The sequence below is a fragment of the Corvus brachyrhynchos genome, unplaced genomic scaffold, assembly GCF_000691975.1.
Source record: "Corvus brachyrhynchos isolate BGI_N302 unplaced genomic scaffold, ASM69197v1 scaffold115, whole genome shotgun sequence".
Lineage (NCBI taxonomy): Eukaryota > Metazoa > Chordata > Aves > Passeriformes > Corvidae > Corvus > Corvus brachyrhynchos.
In genome coordinates, this window is record NW_008239553.1 from 23819223 (window position 1) to 23840649 (window position 21427).

Consider the following 21427-nt stretch of genomic DNA (forward strand, 5'->3'; position numbering starts at 1 on the left):
GGCCCGGACCGGCCCAAGCAGGGCCTGGCCGGGCCCACTGGGCCCTGCTCGGGGCCTGCAGCCACCTGTCCCAGCGCCGGAAACGAGAGAGAGCTTGGAGGGGGAGTTTGCCTATTCTTAAATGTGGATCACAGAGGTGGTCACAACTTTAAGTGGCTTAGAGAATTGTCCATATTCAAACTGGCCAGCTGATAGGTTCTATCAGTTCCCAGAGGAAACTGTAAGCACCCCTTAGCAAGGACGTCCCTTCCGGGACTATGCTTGCTAACCTATGACACAAGTGTCCTGTGATTTTCCTCATGTGCTGCTGGGGAGTTTCTTACTTTCTTTACAAATGCAAAGAAGATCTACATTTCTTTGACATGCAAGAGCACAGAGAGGGAAGTGTGCGAGAAAAACCAGTGGCAGGGAGTGGCTAGAAGTTAAGAAATGAGATGAGGGCTACAAATGTATGATTTTCATAACACTACACTTTTCCTGATAAGAAGCTATTACTGTGGAAAGGCACAGACATACAAGAGGAATTTGAGAGCTCTTCATAAGGAAAAAGCACAGCTTATGATTTGTTTCTAGAGGTGTTTTAGGTGTTGCCTACATACCATTAGTGCCTGAATCTGCTACTTGTTTTCTCTATGGGCAGGAAGAGAAGATGGGGAAAAAAGTTACTTAATACTGAAAAGTCACCTAATAGACTGTGCTAGGAAGATGATGGTAATACATGATAGGTTTTATGTCTTTAAATATGTGTTCCTCCCTTGCTCGTGTGTGCATTAATTGATCATGGTATTTTCAATGTCTGTTGAAGAAGTGGTTTCTTAGGAGTTTTGAGTGTGAAGTGCAATCTGGTTTTATTTATCAACCAACAGAACAGTGTCCAGTTGATGGGGGATATGGCAGAAGTAAGTGTGAAATGGGTTCTAGGAGGCACATAGGCACTGAGGACTATTACATTTGGAGCATGTGGAATGTGACCCTGGAGACCTGCAATTTTGTGCACTCTGATTCTGTCACATTTCACAAGCTAACATTTGGATGAGCTCTCTTCTGGGAATGTGAGTGCTAAAGGAAGTAGCATCAGTAGCTCAATAATAAATGCTGCTTCCACCAGCTTGTTACTGGCCCAGGTACCTGTGTGAGGCAACACGATGATAGCAAACATGCTTATGTGTTTTCTGATAATATTTTAGGCTGTAGGACCAATCTGTTGTGATCTTAGGTGAGTATAATACTTTCCTTAAGAGTAGGGATTTCAAATATCAGCTTTGACCTTTGCTGAAAAGTAACTGTTTCCAGACTCCAATTCTTCAAAGGCAACAGAAAAGTAGAATCTTTTGCCCTCTCTTTTTACTGATGACTGTTCACAGGGAGCTGAAATTAGCGAGCACTTGTATATCAGATGATGAAGCAGAGTGGTGACTGAAGTGTTTTACTTCATCACCTGACACAAGATTGATGGAGACTGTGTAGTGTATATATATATACTTGTCTGTATGCTTGCCCTATATACTTGCCCTGATTTTATACCCTGTTTTAGACATTAATTTTTGGCTGCAACTAGAAGTAGGATGCTCAATATACAGGAACATGTAGAAATATGACTTAGATAAATTAATGAAGTCCAATTACAGCCTTCCCTGTCTAGGTACTAGAAAAGGTTTGACATCCTCGTTGTCAGGTCTCTCCCTGTTCAGTTTATACTGTGATAACTTTCTGGCCAAGATGTTTTAGCTTACAGTTATGTTAAAAGGGTTAAAAATATTGTTGCACTTTCAGACTAAATAAAAAATATCTCCTTTTCCCTTTTTTCTATCTTGACAATTCCTAGTCATAAAGTAAATAAAAAAACAACTCTGTGTCAGTGAGACAGAGAGAACACAATTTTTTTTTTTGTCACAGATCATCACCTTAGAAATAGTTTTCCAGCACAATTCCAAGCTGAATAATGGGAAATTTAAGATGGCAGCATTCTTAAATAAATGTAGTTTTTTTCCCTTCTTCTTTTGAGATTACATCATGTAATATTTTTGCTGTTGCTAATTAAATAAATCATCTTTGCAATTGCACATACCAGCACACTTCTGTGAGCAGAGAATGATCCTAGTTCATAATTTGATTGTAAGGTGGGGTTTATTTGGTTTTATATTTGTTACATGCATTGGGATCTCTCACAGTGAAAATTAATGGAGTGTTAGCGTATGATGCTGATTGTTAAAGTTCGTCTTGTGAAAATAGTGATTTGAGGTATGACAGGGCACTATGCTCATAGACCCAAATTTCTAGGAGTAATTTTGCACAAATTATGATCTCTTAGAAGAACTATCCAACATTACTTACTTTTAATTTACTATGAAGTGGAGATGGGATGTTTATATTTTAAGATGTAACTGTTAGGTTAACTTGATACATGACAGAAAAAAACAATGTCAGAGCTTTGGGATAAAGTGTTCTGGCTGTCCTACCTGTTGCTGATTGGAGCTGGTTTTATGTGTTGCTCCTTCAGTTATGTGCAAGATTGCAGCATTCTCACTAGATGAGTTTTTGCTTTCTTGTACCATTTTTTTTCTTTTTTTTTCCCCAGCAAGGTGTGTGGGTAGGCATAATGGACTTTGGTCAGGAATAATGTAACTCAGTGAGGAAAGAAGAGTAAGTGGGGATGCTTGAGTTAAGGCTTAATGGTAGGCAAATGAGAGTTTTCCCTAGGGTAGGTGTGTTAGTTTTTTAAGGCAAGATGAAGAACCTTGCAATTACATGGGACTGTTTGTGAGTTGGGCCACAGAAATGCTATGTGTGTCAGGTTCCTTGCCCTCCTCCTGCTTTTTTTTCATATACTGCTCATGTGCTACTGCTCTCAGGGAATTTCTGGCCAGACAGATTTACTATGAACAGTGTCTGATGCAGTTCAGTTTTAGACTGTAACTGCATTAACTGCAGTGACCCAGCTCCATGGAGACTTTGGTCATGACTTCTGTTGCTGCTGCTTTCGTTTTGCAGAGCATTTGTAGTTCTGAGAGATTCTAAGAAATTTTCATTGAGAGCAACTCACAGCATGGTCACCCAGTGACCGTTTCTCATAGTTATGTGTTTTTGTCTTAGCTGCTGTCTTAGGAGACTAGGGGTCTTTCTCATCAGTATGTTTCTTTTGCTTACTCTGTGAGCCTGGTCTTCCCCTCTTGTGAAGTCTCTCCTGTGACAGCCTATAACATGTGCCAAATGGTTGGCCTCTACTGGTGTCACAGTAATTACTTCAGAGAAAGAGTTCTGCATAAGACATCACACAACACTGAACTAAGGTTGATGAGATGCAGTAGCAACAGAGTGCTAAACCTGCCCTAGGCAGGTCTATAAAGAGTCTTTGTTCTACAGGGAAATTCTGTAGACTGATGAGTTGGATAGTTTAAAGCATTTAGTGAGGCCCCATAGTTACAGAGGATCATTGAAACAGAATACAAATATACGGCTCTTCAAGAAGGAATTCCTAATGAGACTTCAGCTGTTTCACATTCAGATATGCCTACTTGTATTTTGAGGGGCTGTCAGAGGAGACAGTGATGTTATTTGTGGCTAATTCCATCCTGTTTCTTTAGGAGATGATGAGCAAAGTGATTGGTTTTATGAAGGAGAATGTGTTCCAGGATTCACTGTCCCCAACCTTCTTCCCAAGTGGGGAGCTGATCACCGATCTGAAGTGGAGAGGATTGACTCAGGCCTGGACAAGCTCTCTGTTTCCACCTTCCTTTTGCCCTCACGGCCGGCTCAGAGAGGTGAGGTCCATATGTGTTTGAGAACTTTTGATGTGATGGCAAGGGTAGATTCTGTTTGTAGGTGTTGCATTTAAATTGGTATTGGTGATCTGTTTTGTTTTTTTAAGATCCAGTTAAGAAAAAGCTGCACTATTGGAGAGTTTACTGAAATAGTCATACCAGCTGCCTGCTGGCAGTCTTCCTTTTTCTAAAACTAAGGATTTTATTTGATTTGTGAAAAAATTGGCGTATCTACATCTTCGAGACTGAAAAACAAAGAGACTGAGGATCTGATTTGATTACTGAACTAAGGGGTTTTCCTGATGGTTTTGTTAGGAAGAATCTTCTGTGTTCATTGCTCAGTTTTTCTGCATTTGATTTTCAGGATTTCATGCTCGCCTGAATCGCCTTCCAGGAGCTGCTGCCCGTTGTCTCCGTAAAGGTCGGAGGAGGCTGGTTGGCAAGGTATGCCCTTTTGGAAGATGGTAATTTTGTATTTGAGATTCTGATCAGTCCTGAAGTACTATTCTAAGATACCATGTAAATTGTTTTCTGTGGAAAGTGGTCCTGTATATTTTTTGTTTCATGTATTGTTTGATTTGTTTAACTGCTTTGACTGTCAGAAGATGATTGAGAGACTAAGTGGATTTTAAGGCATGTTTGGAGTGGCAAAGACAGCTGATCAGCGCTAAAAGCAGTATGAAAGGAGGCCTGAAGAAGAATGACAGGGAGCATAAATATCAAGAAGATTTAGACAGAATGTAGAGGAAAATGGTGATGGCATGAGACTTATGCATGCTCATCTGAGGCTACAAGGGCAGAGAGGTGGCTCAAAGGTGAAGGAAGGCCAAATTTTATATGGGGAAGAAGACTGATATGAATGGCAGCAAAGGAAGGTGGTTTTAGCAGTTGCATTTTTAGTGGGAAGACAGGAGAATAAAAAGGTATATGCAGTAAATGCAGACGAAGCTGACAAAAACCATGGACTAGTTTTATTACATGTAGGGCAAACACCAAACAAAATATCAGTCCTTTTTCTAAAAGAACAAACATTACTTTGCAGATGTCTGTCTAAAAGTGAGGGATACACCTGGTTGGGTCTGCATCATGGAGTGATGAGTGCTGCTGTTTGTTGTAAAAGATGATTTTGAGAAGGAAGGTGGTGGCTGTGCTTGGCTTTTTTTTTGTTATGATGTGCTCTGTGCTTTTGAAAACATTGGCATAAGTTCTGAGCTGGCTGGCTATAGTCTGCTAACAAGGTGTCTTAGAGGGGCCTGGAGTCCAGAGGAGTGCGACAGCTGCCTTCTGTTCAGTCATACTCGAAAGATCTTTGTTTGCCCCTTCTTTCTTCCACTCACCTTGCTTAATTGTAACCGGCATTCAAAATATGAATCCTCAGCTGGCAAGAAACTGACTTTAGGAAGGGTTCCTCAGGCCACCTGCAAGTGACTGGGCCTGGCGGCACACCTCTAATGATCCAAATGAGAAGGATAATATTTACTTGTTTAATTCATCTTCATCACCTTAAAGGGATCTTTGTCATTTGCAGCGGAGGTCACTGCTCCCCCTTCCCCATCTCTCTCGAAATTGTAATCATAAATAATGAGTTTCATTCAGAGCTCCCCGCTAGCGAGCTGCTAATTACCAAAAGTACGGCTTGTAATTTACACAGTAATAAACCGTAAATTTAAACATTATGGCACTTTAAGTTAATAATTTTCCTGCTGTAACAAATAGCCCATCTTTCACCCCTGCTGCTACAACTGCCCCCAAACTTTGAGTGTTTTTGGCCCATGTACCTGGCACAAAAGAACCTTACCTGTGAAAGACTTTTGCCCTCATCTTCAGCCCCTTGCTGAAAAGTATACTTCTTTCTTGGAGGCAGTTGCTATGCAGATGTGAACAACTGGTGCTTCAGGCTGTGTGTGTGTGTATGCCAGCATCAAGCACATACACAGGGCGGTGTCTTGCAGGAAGTAACCTGCTCCCAGAGCAAGTCCTTTCTCCTAGGACCTACCTTTTCTTGAGTTGCTAGAGGTTCTGCTGCTGAATTGCTGCTTTCAGAAAGGACAAAAGCATCATGCTTTCACTCCTTATTTTATTCATTGGTGGTTGGTGAATCCCCACTGTTATTGGAACAGTGTAGTGTCCTATCTTAGCTGGTTTCTGGCCGACTGACCCCAGTAACGTGGAAAGAAGCACTTCGTAGCCTTTTCCTGGGCTCTCATGCATCCTTGTGCTGCATACTTTGTACTAGTCCAGTCCCTGGCGTATTCCTCTGTAAGCAATTATCATAACTAAAAATAAAAACCAAACCTCATAAATAAAATTGAATTATTTTCTGCCATTCTTATTAGTTAAATCATCTCAGGTGAAGTTCTAAAAGGAAGGAGTGAACATGTTTAGCTGAGAGTGAGCTGGTAAGGAAAGGATGTGACCCAGGGGAGTAAGATTTGTTCTTACTGGCAGCAGCAAGCTATTCTCTGCTCACTGTGTGAGAGTTTGCAACCTTTTACCTGTCTTTGTGTTTCAGGAGACCTCCATGAGCACTCTGGGCACCGAGAGGCTAGGTCATATTGTTAGTGATCCGCGCCAGAAAGAGTAAGGCCCTTAACAACTGTTGTATAGAACTCTGGGAGGGGAGGAAGAACTATAGGGTCCTCTTCCATTCTGGGGCTGAAGGACACGAAAAGCTGGGTGGACACTTAAGCATAACCTGTGGAATGGGATACAGGATTCTACTGATGGCTTCTCTGTTTTCTTACTCAAAATTGCTGACTTCCCCTTTGTTTTATATGTATGTTTATATAAGGCTGCCCCAGTGTGTGGACACTACTCATATGCCCCTTTTTTTTTGCAGTCAGCTTTTTCTTTCCTTCTCCCTTATAATGTGCCATTGCAGTAACTGCAGATCTTTTGGACATTAAGAGAGGACTGAGCCCCATACGTTCATTTTTAAAAATGCTGCTTTGTGGAGCCACACTATGGGTGCATACCTAGACTGCAGAAATGATGCTGACAAGGAAGCTGTGAAATTACTTTTTCTTTCCTTGATGTTCTGTCTCTTTCCCCAGTTAGTGTATTTAAATTGTAGTCAGCGCTGGAAATAGTCATGGTGCCTATCCTTTGGCATCTCCCTAATGCTGTTCGGGGGAATGGGTAGGTAAGGATCGCACATCTTGACTGTAGCACAGTGGGACCAGCCTTCACCAGCTGTTGATACCTTATTTTCTTCTTTGGATCTGAAATTTGTTGTTTTTAATATGACTCCTGATGATGTTTAATCTTTTTCCTTCTCCCTCTATCTTTGTTCTTCCCTTCCCCTTATCTTCTTACCCCCAACCCTCCTTTTTTTTCCCCCCATGTTCCTTCCTTGGCATTGCTCCCACCTGTCCTTTCGACTCTGCCTCCTTCCAGTTTTTGGTTACCATCCATGGGGAAGAGAGATCGCAACCAGGTAAGGTGACTCTGCTCTTCCTTTTTTATTTTCTTGGTTTCCTTCTCTCTAGAAAGAGCCCAATGCTGGCTTCTGATTTCCCACACACTGTGGCCTGTGCACATGAGGTAAGGCAGTCCTGTCCCTTCTCATTTTGTTACCTGATGTCTTCTGGGCTTTGAACACAACCCATTTCTCAGGCATTGTATTGTCTATTTAAACTGAATATCTCAGGAAATCCTTTTATTTATCTCCCTGTTTCAGGTTAGTGTAGGCCTTCTTTTGTGACAGTGAATGTGAGGGAAAATACCTCTTGACAGAAGGAGCTTTGGCCTCTCAAAATTCCATAAGAATTGGAACATTTTTCTTTTTTTAAATGCTTTGTTTTGCCTTGTTTGGCTCAGGCTTCTACCTGATAGTCACATCCACAGAGAAGGGAAAAACTGGTGAGTTTAAATGCTGTAGTTAAATAGCAGCTGTAACAGGACAATGTAAGGGGTGATAAGCAGGAGAAATAGGCATTCTTGTAACTGAAATTCTTGCGTGTGCATTTTTATATTCTCCAGTAAGTCTTTCTTAGCTTCAGTGTTAGAGGGTTTTTTTACTTAAGATATAAAAGCTCAGGTTCTTAGTAGCAAAGAGCAAAAAACAACAATCTTCCATTTGAGCAGTCATGTTGTAACAGTGTTCCTGGCCATACACACTCCTTTATATTCCTATGGGAGTTGTTTTATGGTTGGTGAGCAGTAGGACTGAAATTTGTTTTACCTTTCAGGTGACTAAAAATATGTGTATGGCAAGAATTAATTTTCAAGCCTTTGTGCAATTGTGTATTTTCCATTAACGAGAACATTTTAAGATTGCTTTTATATTGCTAAAGATAAGAGTAACTACATAAGCTTTAAAATGACCCAAAGTAAGTAACTTTTGTTTTTCTTAAATGGGCTTGAATCAGCCATTCTAGTAACAGAGGGTTCCTGGTGATTCTCCCTACTGTGCAGTTGCAGTGTTACTTCACTGACAGTAAATGAGCAGTCTCACTTAAGGAGGAGCTCCCTGATAGCAGCAGCTTTGTGGTGCATCTTCTTTCTCAGAAAGATGGAGGGTAAAGGGCTAGTACTGAGTTCTGAAGTTGCAGATAGCTTGTATGATGAGTCATGCTACAGGTGTGGATTGTTCCTTTGTCCTTATTTAAAAATGCATCAGTAGTCCTAGTAATACAAGAAAAGTGTTCTGGAGGTTGGTGTAGCACTCTGCAAAGCATAGAGAAAGTCATTTCCTGCTTGAGGTGTGAATTATAAATAAAGACAAAATGCCGAATGGAAGTATAAAGGAGGTGCCCCAGAGAGACTACCAGTCTAAAGCTTCTACTTATATATTGAGCAAAGTTTGTTCCATGCATTGATTGACCAGATTATTCCATTTCTGTCCTGACCATTAAAAATCCCGACCACTGCATTTTCTACAGCAAGCCGTCTTGTGCAGGTTTGATGCCCTCAGGATTTGTCTAGTGTATGTCTAACAGAGGATCTTAGATTAGCCTGACCATGCATTGTTTCAAAAATTTGTTTTAAGCAGTTTGCAAAGACAGTTTGTGAGGTTGGTTGGGAGTGGAAGGAGCAACTCACTTGCCGTGGAATGAATTGGGAGCTCATTGTGAACTTAACCTGGGGGATCTGAATCTTCTAGAGGGCTGTTTCAGTGATATACACAACCTTTGGGAATATGGGAGCTGCTCTGTGGAAAGTTCTGTGCTTGCACAATTCATAACAGTGACTTTTTTCTCTACAAAGTGAGAGTCTGTCCTCATCTAGTCTCAACCCTTGAGGTGCCAGGAAGGTCTCCTTATACTGTATGAACAGCTAAAAAATAGATCTGAGGAGCTTTATCTGGACACTATTTCTTTTAATGCTTTGCTTAAATAAAATCTCTTGACTTTCCAGTTCAATCCATTATCTCCTCTGTACTCTCTGGATGTGCTTGCTGATGCTTCCCACCGAAGATGCTCACCAGCACGCTGCACTGCCAGGTAACTCCCTTGCTTTGCTCTGTTGGGGTTGTCTCACTTCCCTCTCCTGGATATCTTCAGTAGTACTGTGCGATCTGAACAGTACTCATGGACCTGTAGGTTAACACGCTGTTCTCTGGGAAGCCCGTGTTCAAACTTAGCATAAAACGCAGCAACGCAGTTTATTTGAGAGTGACAATAAACTGAGGACTTACAGTATATGAAACAGTGTATGACAGGCAGAGCTGTTCCTTTAGAAATAACTGCAGTCTGTTCTGAAATGTGCAATGAGTTGCTGCAAGTCTGTTTTATGGGTCCAAATGGACATAGTATCATTGCCCACTATTAAAATTGGAACAAGATGAGAGGGAAAGTGCTGACAAACTCATGTGGGTGACATGTTGAAGCATTTTGGTATCCTAGGTGTCTAAAATAGACCCTTTGAGCAGATTAAGAACTCACCTGAGGTGACCTGCAATGGCTTGCTATCCCTCTATAGCAATAGGTGAAATTTAGATCTGGTCTGGCCAGATGTTGGGTACATTTGAGTCTGCATAGTTTGGGTTAATATACTATTCAGGCACCTTCTGCTGACTAATCCTAAATTAAATTCAAGTGTTGGCCTTAGAGGTGACTCCTGTTTCTGTGCTGCAGGTGACTATCTAAAGGTGAGGTGCCCTTGAGCTCTTTCCTTGTGCAAGTAGACAAAGCCTTGCTTTGGACACAATTCTGCTTATGTGCTTGTACCAGGGACCCAATCTGAAAGAAATGTCTGGACTTTCAGCTTCATGGCTTTCTTTCCCTTGTTAATTAGCAAATAGAGCATGAAAAATGTACTAAGGTTGTATGTGTCTGAACGGAAGCTTGGCACCCACCCAGCAAAGCCCCTCTTCGCACTGGCTTCTGCAGGGAATTTTGCGATGTCGCACCATGACCTCATGCTGCTGTAGCCAGCATGTTAAAGCTGGAAAAGGGGAGGGAGGAAGAAATCAGCTCTTAAATGTTCAACTGGATGAGCATAAAAAGAATTCAGAAGATTTGCATCAGCAAATTGATTCCTTTCTGTGCTTTTGCCCCACTCTGGGGATGTTTTCTGCCTCTGAAGCAAAAAGATCGAATGGTCTCTTCAGTTTCAGCCAGGATAACCGTACTTGTGCCTCTAGTGTTTTTCTTGGTGCTTTATAGAAGTTTGTCTTCCAGGAAGGTGGGCTGGACAAATCCTGCTCACAAATTCAAACTGGGCAAAATCTCTACCTTTATGATGGTCAGTGAAGGCCCTTTCCAAGGCCAAGCTCTCTGCAAGGGATTTCTAAACCTGGAGAGATTGTGTTTGCTAGGTTTTTCTGGGTACAATCTAACCAGTTAGTATATATGTTTGGTTCCCTCCTCTAATGAACAGGTGACTGGTGTCTTGACAAATGTAATCACTGATGAATTTTTACTGAGTTGACAGAGAAATTGTACCATCCCAGATGCAGTTGTTGCCTGGAGTTTGAGAAAATAGTTCCTATTTTAGTGTGAAATGTGCTCAAGAACCTTTATAGGAGAAAGAAATATGAAAAGAATGAATGTGTTTTGTAACCCCATGTATGTGGCAAGGGTTGAACTCTGGTACAAGGAGCTTGCTTTATGTAAAGATGTTGCTAAGGGCACAGAAGGAAATTGTTCCTTCAGAGAAACATTTTCTTGATAGTAGTTGTTCTTTAGCTTTTACGTATCAGGCATACTAGTTAGTAGTCCATTTTCTTACAGGACGTTCAGGTGATCTCTGTAAGCTCAGATAAGCTATTGCCCCAGTTAACATCTCCTGCTTTTGCCATGTATGGAATCAGTTTCAGTAGTTTGTGCTTTAGGAAGCTTCTAACAGCTTGCACCTCATCCTGAAGAAATTCAACTCAGAAATTTGCCAGAATGGGATGTGTGTGTGTGTGGGAAGCAAATCCTCTGAAATAATATGAAACATAATAGAAAAGAAGTGGTCTTGATATTGTGGCCATCCAGTTTCTTCAACCTGATGCCTGCTGTGCCACGCAAAACCGCCTTTCTCTGCTTAGTTTCTGCTATCACTGAGTGTGTCCAGTGGAGTATAGTTACCAAGTGGAGTCTTTTCTCTGCTGTGGAACTGTTTTCTTAGTCTCAGTGGTAGATTTTGGTGCAGTTCATCTGGAAGACTGGTAACCCAGTACTTTTGTTAAGACAGAGCTGAAGGCCAGAATACTTAGCGCATCTGAGGGTTGAGAAAGAACCGCCTCTTTGACACTGACAAGCCTATGTGGAAGGTTCCTTAGGAAGTCTTATTTGAAAGTCTGTATAAATCGTACACTACCTTTCTTGATTTATGTCTGTGATGAGAAGAGCTTTCATTCAAAGTGTATGCACAGCACTGGGAATTTCACACCCGTCATTAGAAGCAGTTTTGTGTGTGTGGTGATTGTTATCATTAGTGGTATAATTTTATTTTGTGAACCAAGGAGAGTTTTCTGCTTTCTTGCAGTCCTCCCAAGGGATGGCTGGTGTATTAATTTGCTGTATTGCCTCCTGGCTGTTCCCAGACTGTTTTTCCTCTTCATCATGGAATTTTTAATGGCCCTGCTGCCTCTCGGGAGGCATGCAAGGAAGAGTACCTCAGGGATCTCTTCTTTTTTCACATGCCTATAATTACTCTCCTTTAAGAGCACAAAGCGTTTGCTAATCATGTCTTGTCTGTTAAGGTTTCGATTTCATGATGCAGACTGCTAAAAGCAAGCAAGTAGAGACTTGCATGGGCAGCTCAAGGGATCCTTCCCTCTTTCCCCTCTGCCTATTTGCCTCTCTGGGCGGAGTGGTCTGAACAGAATTTTGTTGTTGAACTCCTTCTACTTAAGAGGATTTTGTATAGGCTGAAGTTGAATATCTTATTAGATTTTGGTTATTCAATATTCTGTTGGTGAGAAGATGTTGTAGGTTGTTGGTTGATGGAATGTTATTCCCTTGAGGCAGGGTAAAAGTTTCAGAAGAGCCTAGAACCAATGTTCCCTTTAATTTGAATAGCAGGCAGAATAAGAGAGGAAGGTAGAAGATAAATTGTCCCTAATGCCATTTATTACTTGCCTAGCCTTGAAAATAGGATTATGGGTGAAGAAAAGCAATTAAATGTTCCCACTGGAGGTCACAGGAAAAGTGGACCTCAAATGGCAGGTAGATGTTGAAGGTGGAGACTTGAAGAATTGTATTAGGCTTTTGAACAGCACAAATAAAGAATATTGCTTTGCATGTACTCTGTTAATACTAACTGTAAATCTAGAGTTTAATCTGATTTAGAAGCAAGTCTGTCATCTTGTCTGGAACATGGGATAAAGATGTAGAGGGGTGAGTGATCTTCTTCTCTTCATTTACTGCCAGTTGCCCCGTACCTTGGATTTGATGGTGCTGTTAAATTGAACAGACTTGAATGTCTCAAATTCCAACTCCATCTCTAGAAATATGCTCGTGAAAATAAATCTTGTTCTGTCACTTCTGTGTCTGTGCACAGAGATCCTAGTATTTCTGCCTCTTACCCAAGCATGTGGAAATCCAGAGACTGCCTGCAATGTCAGGCCTTTTCTGAGGCAGCCGAAGGAGTAGATGTCCACAATTTCATACTTTCCTGCTTGATCAGGACAGTATCCAGTTCATTCTATGCAACTTATCCACACATCTTTATTGTCCTGGAATATTCTTTATGTGAAAATGCCTGCTGTCAACTGCTTTAGACATCTGTCTTCCTATTTTTTTTTAACTCTTTTCCCTTTAGCTGGAACACTTTCATGTCTTCCTTTGCTAAAGCCTGGCTAATATTCCAGTTGGGAATATAACTGAATTCTTCTGACAGGCATGCAATGAACAGCAGCTATCAACTTAGTGTCACATGCAGTTGACTGAGGCCTGATGTTCCCATTTTGATGAATCCTAATTCTCTAGAGTGAAAAATAAATTCCCCTTGGCTTCAGAATTTTTTTACTTGCTATTTCAAATCTGTGTAGTCAGCAGATCTGGCAAATAGGAGTCTTTCTGGCATAGTTACAGTGTGATTGAGTGTGAAAATAGGGAGTATAATATATAGGATCACCTCATCTCTACTTAGAGTGCTTACATAGAAAACAAGAAGAAAATGTGTTCACTTGCATTTGCCGCATGCAGACTTTTAGGAATGGAATTGCCACATCATTATAATGTTTGCTGGGAACAGACTGCTGCTGTTGAAGACCTATGAGATTTGGATGATTTAAGAAGTGAGCTGACCTATTAGTAATTTTGGAATCTGAAAATGTGCTCTAGAAGCCTTCCTGTGAGGCTCTGCAGGGCATAGGAGACTGCTGTGCATCGGGAATATCTACACTGGGATGTGATAACAAGAACTGCTTGTGCGTGTGGGAGCTTTGCGTGCAGATAGGATGAGCAACTTGTATTGATTTACACGTTATGTGCAGATTAGACTGGTGCCCAGCTGGCTCTGTAGTCAAAGAGGAGAAAGAATTCTGCTTTTACTATTAATTTTGTGAAGCCACCATCAACAGCCTCAGGTAACACCTCAGGGCTTAGAGCAAGAGCCTTTCATTTGGTTTGTTTGCTCTGAATAGAGCATCACAACAGCAACAGCTGGGTTGTGTGGAGTTTTAGTAGCAGTATCTTTGTTAAAAGGCAGTCTCTATTAACATTCACTTTAACATGAGGATAATAACATCCCTTGTTTTTATAGTCATAGACTAATGACTGCCTCTCACTTTCACTGCATAATCCATGTGCTTTGCTTCTTCTAAGGATAGGGTTAGAATAAAGAGGGTAAGCAGACAAACTGCATGGTGTGAGATTACAGCGAGAGGCATACACCTACAAGTGTGCAATGTGCCTCCTGCCTCCAAGAAGGCCACAGACTATTACACTTAGCTCTGTATGGCCTTTTCAGAGACCTTTGTTGTGAGATGGAGCCGGTTTTTATCCTGAATTTTAAAAGAGTGGGCTTCATGCTACAATTTAGACTTCACAGATAGTGAAGTTTTCAGGGGCCTGATGCTGTTCAGTAAGGTTCTTTGTGGGCTGGTGTCTGCTTGTGCTCTGTGCTGTCTCCCACAGATTGTATGGCCAATCTTAATTTTCTGTTGAAATCCTGTGGTAGATGTAAAACAGTGGCAAGCTCCAGTGCACAGTCATCTCAAACTGTAGAAGTGAGACGGGTGTCCTGGGTAGGCAATTACTGGTCACTAAAAAACATGTAAATAAAGTCATAGAATAAATATGTGGAAAAGAAATGAAAGGAAGCATTACTTCTGACACTTAGAGACTACCATGAATTTCATCTTTTTGCATAACAAAGCCTGTTTTTTCTCCAGCATGACCTGCATGCAGAAGTGGGAATCATAAGTACTATGTTAAAAACAAAAGACAAATTCATATTTCCTGAATAATTCCTTTAGTTTGTGATTACAAAAAATATTATCACTGTCAAAAAGACACAATAGACTTTTCATATTGTTGAAAGCCATTTTTTCTATACATGTGTAATTTTTCATTCACTAACTCCTGGCAGTGACTGCTGTGTGAGTTGAATATATTGCAGCCAACGAAACAGCCACATTTTGGATCCTGATATGTTTCTCTAAGTGTATTCTCCTTTTTCTCTTCCCAGGTTATAATTTATCTCTAGACTGTAAACTAGGTTTTCACATTAGTCTCTGGTCGCCTGGCAGATCCACCTGTGACTAAGCACTGCAACTTTGTTTTTTTTTCTTGTGATCAACCTGTCATAGTCCAAAAGAAACCAGGGAATTATTTCCTCATTACTGTTTATTCTATGACTTTGTTTACATGTTTTTTAATGACCATAACATTGAAGAAAGCATAGGGGCCTAGCAGAAGAGATTGAAGCCTAGTAAGGACAGTGTAAGTCCTGTTCTAGTTTGTCAGTTTAGGCCCAGATCTTTCATCTCACAAAGTTCTGGTCTCAGACTTCTTCACAGAGACGGCTGTGGCAATGCACAAATATGCATTTTCTGTCAGCCTTTCCTGTTCTAGTCTACTTTAGAGTAATTTTTAACTGTTCAGAAGAGTTGTTAAAATTCAGCTTTGGAAGAAGGACTAATTCCTCATTGCAACTTGTCAGTGATATTTTCACATTTTAGAGTTCAGCCTGTCCGTTGCTATGTTGGGTACTGTGCCTATCCATGATTTGATTTTCCTAGTGGCGGTGGTGTTTGTAGGGGTCTATAGGAGTCTGCTGTTAAACTGGGATTCACTAATTCTATTATCTCACTGATACAGACCTGCATGTAAGCTAGTGATTAGAAATTTGCATTGAAAAGTGTGATATCTACCAGAAATGTGCATATTTCGTAAGTTATACCTCAGACATCCTTTCTGTCCATGCCTTGATGAGGACTATCATCCCTGAGTGAGTCTTCTACTCTTCTCTCTCCCAAGGTACTTAGCACCTGGAGATGCATGCAGGTTTATGGTGCTTGTAAGGTGCACCAGCCATTTGAAATGACACTTTTACCACTGGGTCAGTCAGAGCCAGTGAGTAATCAATAGGTTCCTGATTTACTAAGTGAAGTGTGGGTGATCAATAAGGGATAAACCTGAATGAAAAACATGTTACAGAGAACAATTTATGACCTCTGAGCCTTTGTATCTTAGAGGCAGGGCTACTAGATACTGTATTCTTGCTAGTAGTCTTCAGCTGAAGTATGATTTGCCTTTACTTTCACTTCAAGAAGGGATTTTGAGATTCTTCTGTTTTAATTTTTCTTTTTTTACCCCTTGTGTAATAATCAGGTAAGGGTAGATGTTTGAGTACGTTGCTGAGAGCCAGGAGCTCTTATGCAAAATCTACCTGTAACATTTGTGAACTGAGGAAAATTGCATAAAGTCTCTTGGAAATGATAGTGCATACTTCTTTCCTAGTCCACAGTGATTCTCCACCAAAGATCAGCTGGCTAATGTTGGTGTAAGTTCATAAAATTAACAAGGGAACATTTTAAAATTATTTTTGTTGTTATTGTTACAGTATTTAAAATTAGTTGGATTATTAGATACAATTATGTAGTCATAAAGTTACTAATCTGTGTCACTGATGCAAAATAAAAAATGCAATCTTTTGCTCAGGCTATGTGTGTTTAGATGTTTCAGAATACATGGTTACAGCTAGGTTAAAACACTGCATAGCCACTGTTATAGTCATGTACAAAAGCAGTTTTTAGCATATGCGAAGTTACTTAAAGGTGAATCTCTTCAATGTACAAACATGAGATTTGAATGTGCATTCTATAGATGTGCCAGTATTTTTGAAAGCTTTTCACCTCCAGGGATCATTTCTCTACCCATCTCCCTGGGCAGTCCATTCCAATGTTTGACAACCCTTTCCTTGAACAAAGTCCTCTTGATATCCAATCTGAACCTCCCCTGCATAGCAGGAGAGTGTGTCCTCTCATCCTCTTCCCAGCTGATTGGGAGAAGAGACCGACCCCCACCTGACTACACCTTCCTTTCAGGTAGCTGTAGAGAGCAATAAGGGCTTCCCTGAGCTTGCTTTCCCCCAGGCTAAACAACCCAGCTTCCTCAGCCGCTCCTCATAGGACTTGTGCTCCAGACCCTTCACTAGCTCCACTGCCCTTCTCTGGACACTCTCCAGCACCTCAGTGTTCTTGTAGTGAAGGGCTCAAACCAGAACATAGGACTTGAGGTGCGGCCTCACTGAGTACAGGAGGATGATCCCTTCCCAGGTTCAGCTGGTCACAATATTCTTGATCCAAGCCAAGATGCCACTGACCATCTTGGCCACCTGTGCACACACTGGCTCATATTCAGCCACTGTTGATCAGCACCGCCAGGCCCTTTTCCTCTGGGCTGCTTTCCAACCACTCTTCCCCCAGTGTGCAGTGATGAATGGGGTTGTTGTGGCCAAAGTCAAGGACCCGGCACTTGGTCTTAGTGAGTTTACTGAGAGTATGCTCTATCCCCTCAGGAGACTTCTTTTGCCTGGTTGTATTAATATGTGTTCCCAGATTTGAAAAACTGGCTCTCTGTGAAACTTAACACCATTTAAAAATTATTGAAACTGTTCTTCAGTGTCAGATTTAGAGGACAGATCTTATAGACTTCTTGTAGAACGTCTGAATTGTAGTTGAGAAGATGGAACAGTAGGTATTTCCTTTTTTTTGTGGTTGCATGTTTTTTTACAGGTAAGTAGACAGACCCAGCAGCATTCAGTTTATAGACTGGACTAGTACAGGAATTTTTTTGTGGTTCCTACACTGTTCTGTATAGATATAATGGCACAATTTGGTTTTGCATAAATACAGCATCTAAAATGATAGATATTGTAAATACACAGGTTTGGGTTTTTTAATAGATTTTTGTCATGGAAATAAAAACCCATGAACTTTTCCTTTTCTTCTATTTAAAAGGTTTTAGTACGTGATAAAAGCATTTGTTAAACTTTCAGGATTTTTTTTTAAAAATCAAAATAACAGGCTTTGAAGACACAGAAGCTTTTCAGCACTTAATCATCAAAAGTTATATGGTTCCAAATTTTACACTATGTAAGCTTCTCACTGTCTTTAACTGATTTTATTTGCACTGTAGTTCTGCATTTTGCACATCAGATCTGATGCTAAGAGTGACCAAGGAACTTGCTAAAGCAAGTCTGTTATATCGGACAAAGAAGGGATTTGAACCCAATGTCATTGCTGAATTATGCATTTGTATTCATTATGGGTAGTATTTGAGAAAGTTCTCTGGTCTGCTGCAGAAACTGTTATTTCTGAATTCAACTTCTCTGCTTCCTACAGGTATATAACTTGGAGGAGTTCTCAGCTCAAGTCAGTTCCAACAATACAGGTTTCTACTTAATTGGCAAATGATTACTTCTTAGTTGGCAAATGATTAAACTGAAATGGCCATCAGTAGGCTTCAGACTTAACAGTTCATATTGCAGAACCGATTATGCCTTTCAGCCAGTTTAGAGATGTAACAAGGTTGCCATAAGTCAGATTTAGCTGTTTGCACAGCACTTTGATAAAGAAATAATGGTTTGGAAAACGCATGAGACGGTTTTGCATTCCTAACTTTATGAACTTACTACTGTAGTGGAAACAATATGTATGGACATTTGGCATTATAGATACATTCTAAGATGACTCTACAGTACCAAATAGATTGCAAAATAATTTCTGGCCAAGGAGCAAATATCACACAGTTTATTTAAAGAGCAATCTTGCAGACATTTGTTATTCTTGCATAGAAGTAATGGTAGGACACGTCATATCACTGCTTGACCACGTCTTTATGTATGCAAGGAGTTAGCTTGAAATTAATACAAAACCAGATCCTTTAAAGGCTAAGAAATTATTCTTCTTGGGTAGTTTATGTGTGAGCCCTTAAAAAAAAAGGGGAGCATAATGTATATTGACAAAGAATGTGAGCAAAACTCCCTGAGAAACTTTTGGTTTGTGCTGCTTACTAGTTAAGAAGCTGATGGGAAGGTAGGAGTTGGAGTGACTGGTCAGTCTTACAGAAATATGATATTGGAACAGAGTTTAATTTGTTTTAATTTCTCCATAGGCAAACAAATGTCCACCTGGGACCACCATGTTCAAGGGACATCAAGAGGAAACGAAAGCCAGCTGCAGCCTCCACGTCTAGCCCAACATCAGGTAACCTGCCAGCATTTTTAAAGTCATGTCCCTTTTGAGCAAAGTCCCATAGGCAAAAGTAGGGTTACTTTGATTTGAAACTAATGAAACGTGTGAAAGAGCATATTGTGTGTTTTTGCATAGCATCGAAAGCTGCCCACTGAACAAATTTTTGGCAATGTAGTGATGTTAAGTTAATATGATGTACAGTGCTTCACTGTACAGTGAATAGTAATCTGCTTCTTCATAAGGTGTTATTTCCACTGTCCTAAATTATGCAGTTCATGGTAATAGGGAGTTGATCAGTATGCACAGTGTGTTCCTTCAGTGTTGGGCTCGCATTAGGTGGTGGCTCTGATGCCCTTTATCAGGGTATTTGTAGACACTTTCGCAAGAGCAAAAAATCTGGCAATTTTTGTATCATCACTGGGTGAGACCACTTACTCCTTGGGGGTTGTCTTACTCTTCTGGATGAAAATAGTTCCTTTTTTCTTTTTCTTGCTATGGGGATGTAGTCATTAAAATGCTGGTCTATTTTCATGTGGCGGATTTCTGAAAAGTCATTGATTAGTCATCAGAATATGAAAGAGCTTTAATCTGGAGAACACAGAGGGTTTTAGGATGATTCTTTCTGGCCTTTCACCTTACCCTGTCTTGTGACTATCCATCAACACATGTTCTTCCTACTACTTATTAAAAAGCTGTTCTTGTAATCCAGTAACAAGGTAGTGGGTAAGATGATGGGAAAAATGGAGATGCGAAAACAGTGGGGAAGAGCAAAGAAACTGATGATCAATAGGAGGAAGTTTGTGTTTCTTCCTTGGGCTGGTAGATAGACAGTAGAAGAATGATGTAGGGAAGAAAGTTGAGCTTTTTCTCCAGGTCACAGATCTGGACTATAAACTGTCAGAAAGGTTCTGTATTAAGAAAGAAGAGAAAAGAACATTAATAATCTGTTGTTCAGCAAAAGTCTAATCTATTATTGATTATTTATTTAGTTTATTCTTTCCTGGCTTTTGAGTATTCCATTTTGGGATAAACACACTTCTGTAGTAAGAGGTTTAGTATCTGTAGCCACAGAATTTTAGCACTAGATTTTCTTGGTATGAGTGCTAATGTCTCACTGTCCCCTGTTACCTGTCCATTTATTTATTATTCAGCATGTATTCTGTACTGCATTGCTGGTCACGTTCTAAAAGGAGATCTTCTGTTTCTATGTCTACATGTTTCAAAATACTATTTAAGTTGTACTTACCTGATTAGGCAAATTGTATAGTGAACACTTCTTGAAGAGTTGAGAGTACATCTGGAGTGGAACTTAGCACTGGAAAATAGCACAGGGGTTTGGAAAGCTTTCCTGTTATGGATGAGGGAGAGAAGATTATTATGTATTAGAAAATAAGGAAGGAGTGTAGTTAGTAGAGTACAGACAGCATGCTTGTGCTGATCATCAAGAAACAGGGTCTGCAAAATCTTTAATGGTCAGAAATGGTAAAGATCTCTTCTTTCCTGTTTAGAAATATCCTCAGCAAAGTGAACAGCTGTGGGCAGGGTTTGCTGCAATAATGACTTGTGGAAAGAAACTTTCATGATTGGGTAACTGAAGCTGTCTCCTAAATAACGTTCTACAACAGACTCCTAGTTACAGCTGGAGCACAACCTGGACATGTAACTTGGAAACTTCTGGAATCTGATATTATTTCTTTCAAAGGGGATTTAGCTATGGAATTACTAATGCCTAAAAAGATACGTAGTATTACCCTGCAATAATGTAGAATTAAATTGGACACTCTTACGTTTGTTGGATATTGGTGAGATAAAGATTTTTCTCCCTTGCCATGCATCTACTCACCCCTATATAAATGCCATAGACTGGGGTTCCTGTGTGCCTGAGGAATCATGGCAGCCTCATTTTTTCACTTCTGAGGCTTTTTATGTTTGTGTTGTTTTACTTCTGCAAAAGGTGAAGCACAGGTAAGTCAGAATGCAGGCCCGTGCCTGTCATGCAGGCACAGAGTGCTGGATTTCTTCACCTTTAAATAGCTCCTTAGCTGAGTCCAACTGCTCTCGTCTCACTTGTTGACCAGGTCCTGCTTCAGTGATCTCCTTTTTTGCAACCTGAGTGCCCCGTGGAGGTGAAGGACACAGCCTGAGCTGGCTTCATCAGTCAGCAGAACAAATGGGCTTGCTCTGCCGAACATCGGGCCATCTCGGATTCCACCTCTTTTATAGAGATGAGTGATGAAGAGGGGCTCGTTCCGCTTTGCCGCTGTATTAATACACATCAGGGGCCAGCTCCCGGCACTAAATCACGCTACTGCATACATCTGTTATCGGACTCCTCACCAGTGTGATGAACAAGACTGCAGATAGAGGCTTCCTCGTGTCATTCTTTATAGGATTTTCCTAAAAGAATAAATAGCTCAAATCTCTGCCAACACTATCCCCTGTCATTGTGATGAATTTAGCTTCTTTCTTAAACATGCAGCTACAAATCTTCCCCTGTCGCCTCACCCCCCCACCATCCACAGAAAGTTTTGAGTTGAATTTAGCTGAAATCAGAAGATGCTAATAAAAGGCAGATGAGATGTGGCAG

The 21427-nt window shown here is 40.6% G+C and overlaps 1 protein-coding gene across 12 annotated transcripts in view; it reads left to right on the forward strand.

Moving 5' to 3' along the window:
* GPATCH2L (G-patch domain containing 2 like) overlaps positions 1-21427 on the forward strand; it is a 47305-nt gene that overhangs the window by 8667 nt on the left and 17211 nt on the right. For 5 of the 12 annotated variants that reach the window (XM_017741791.1, XM_017741793.1, XM_008639614.2 and 2 more), the window contains 6 exons: positions 3585-3761; positions 4126-4205; positions 6274-6341; positions 7250-7304; positions 9120-9205; positions 18761-18852. In XM_017741791.1, the coding sequence (XP_017597280.1) occupies positions 3585-3761; positions 4126-4205; positions 6274-6341; positions 7250-7304; positions 9120-9205; positions 18761-18852 (558 nt within the window). Of the gene's footprint in view, positions 1-3584; positions 3762-4125; positions 4206-6273; positions 6342-7157; positions 7198-7249; positions 7305-9119; positions 9206-18760; positions 18853-20918; positions 21275-21427 lie in introns of those variants that run through there. The other 7 variants (XM_008639615.2, XM_017741794.1, XM_017741796.1 and 4 more) reach the window with 5 other exon arrangements.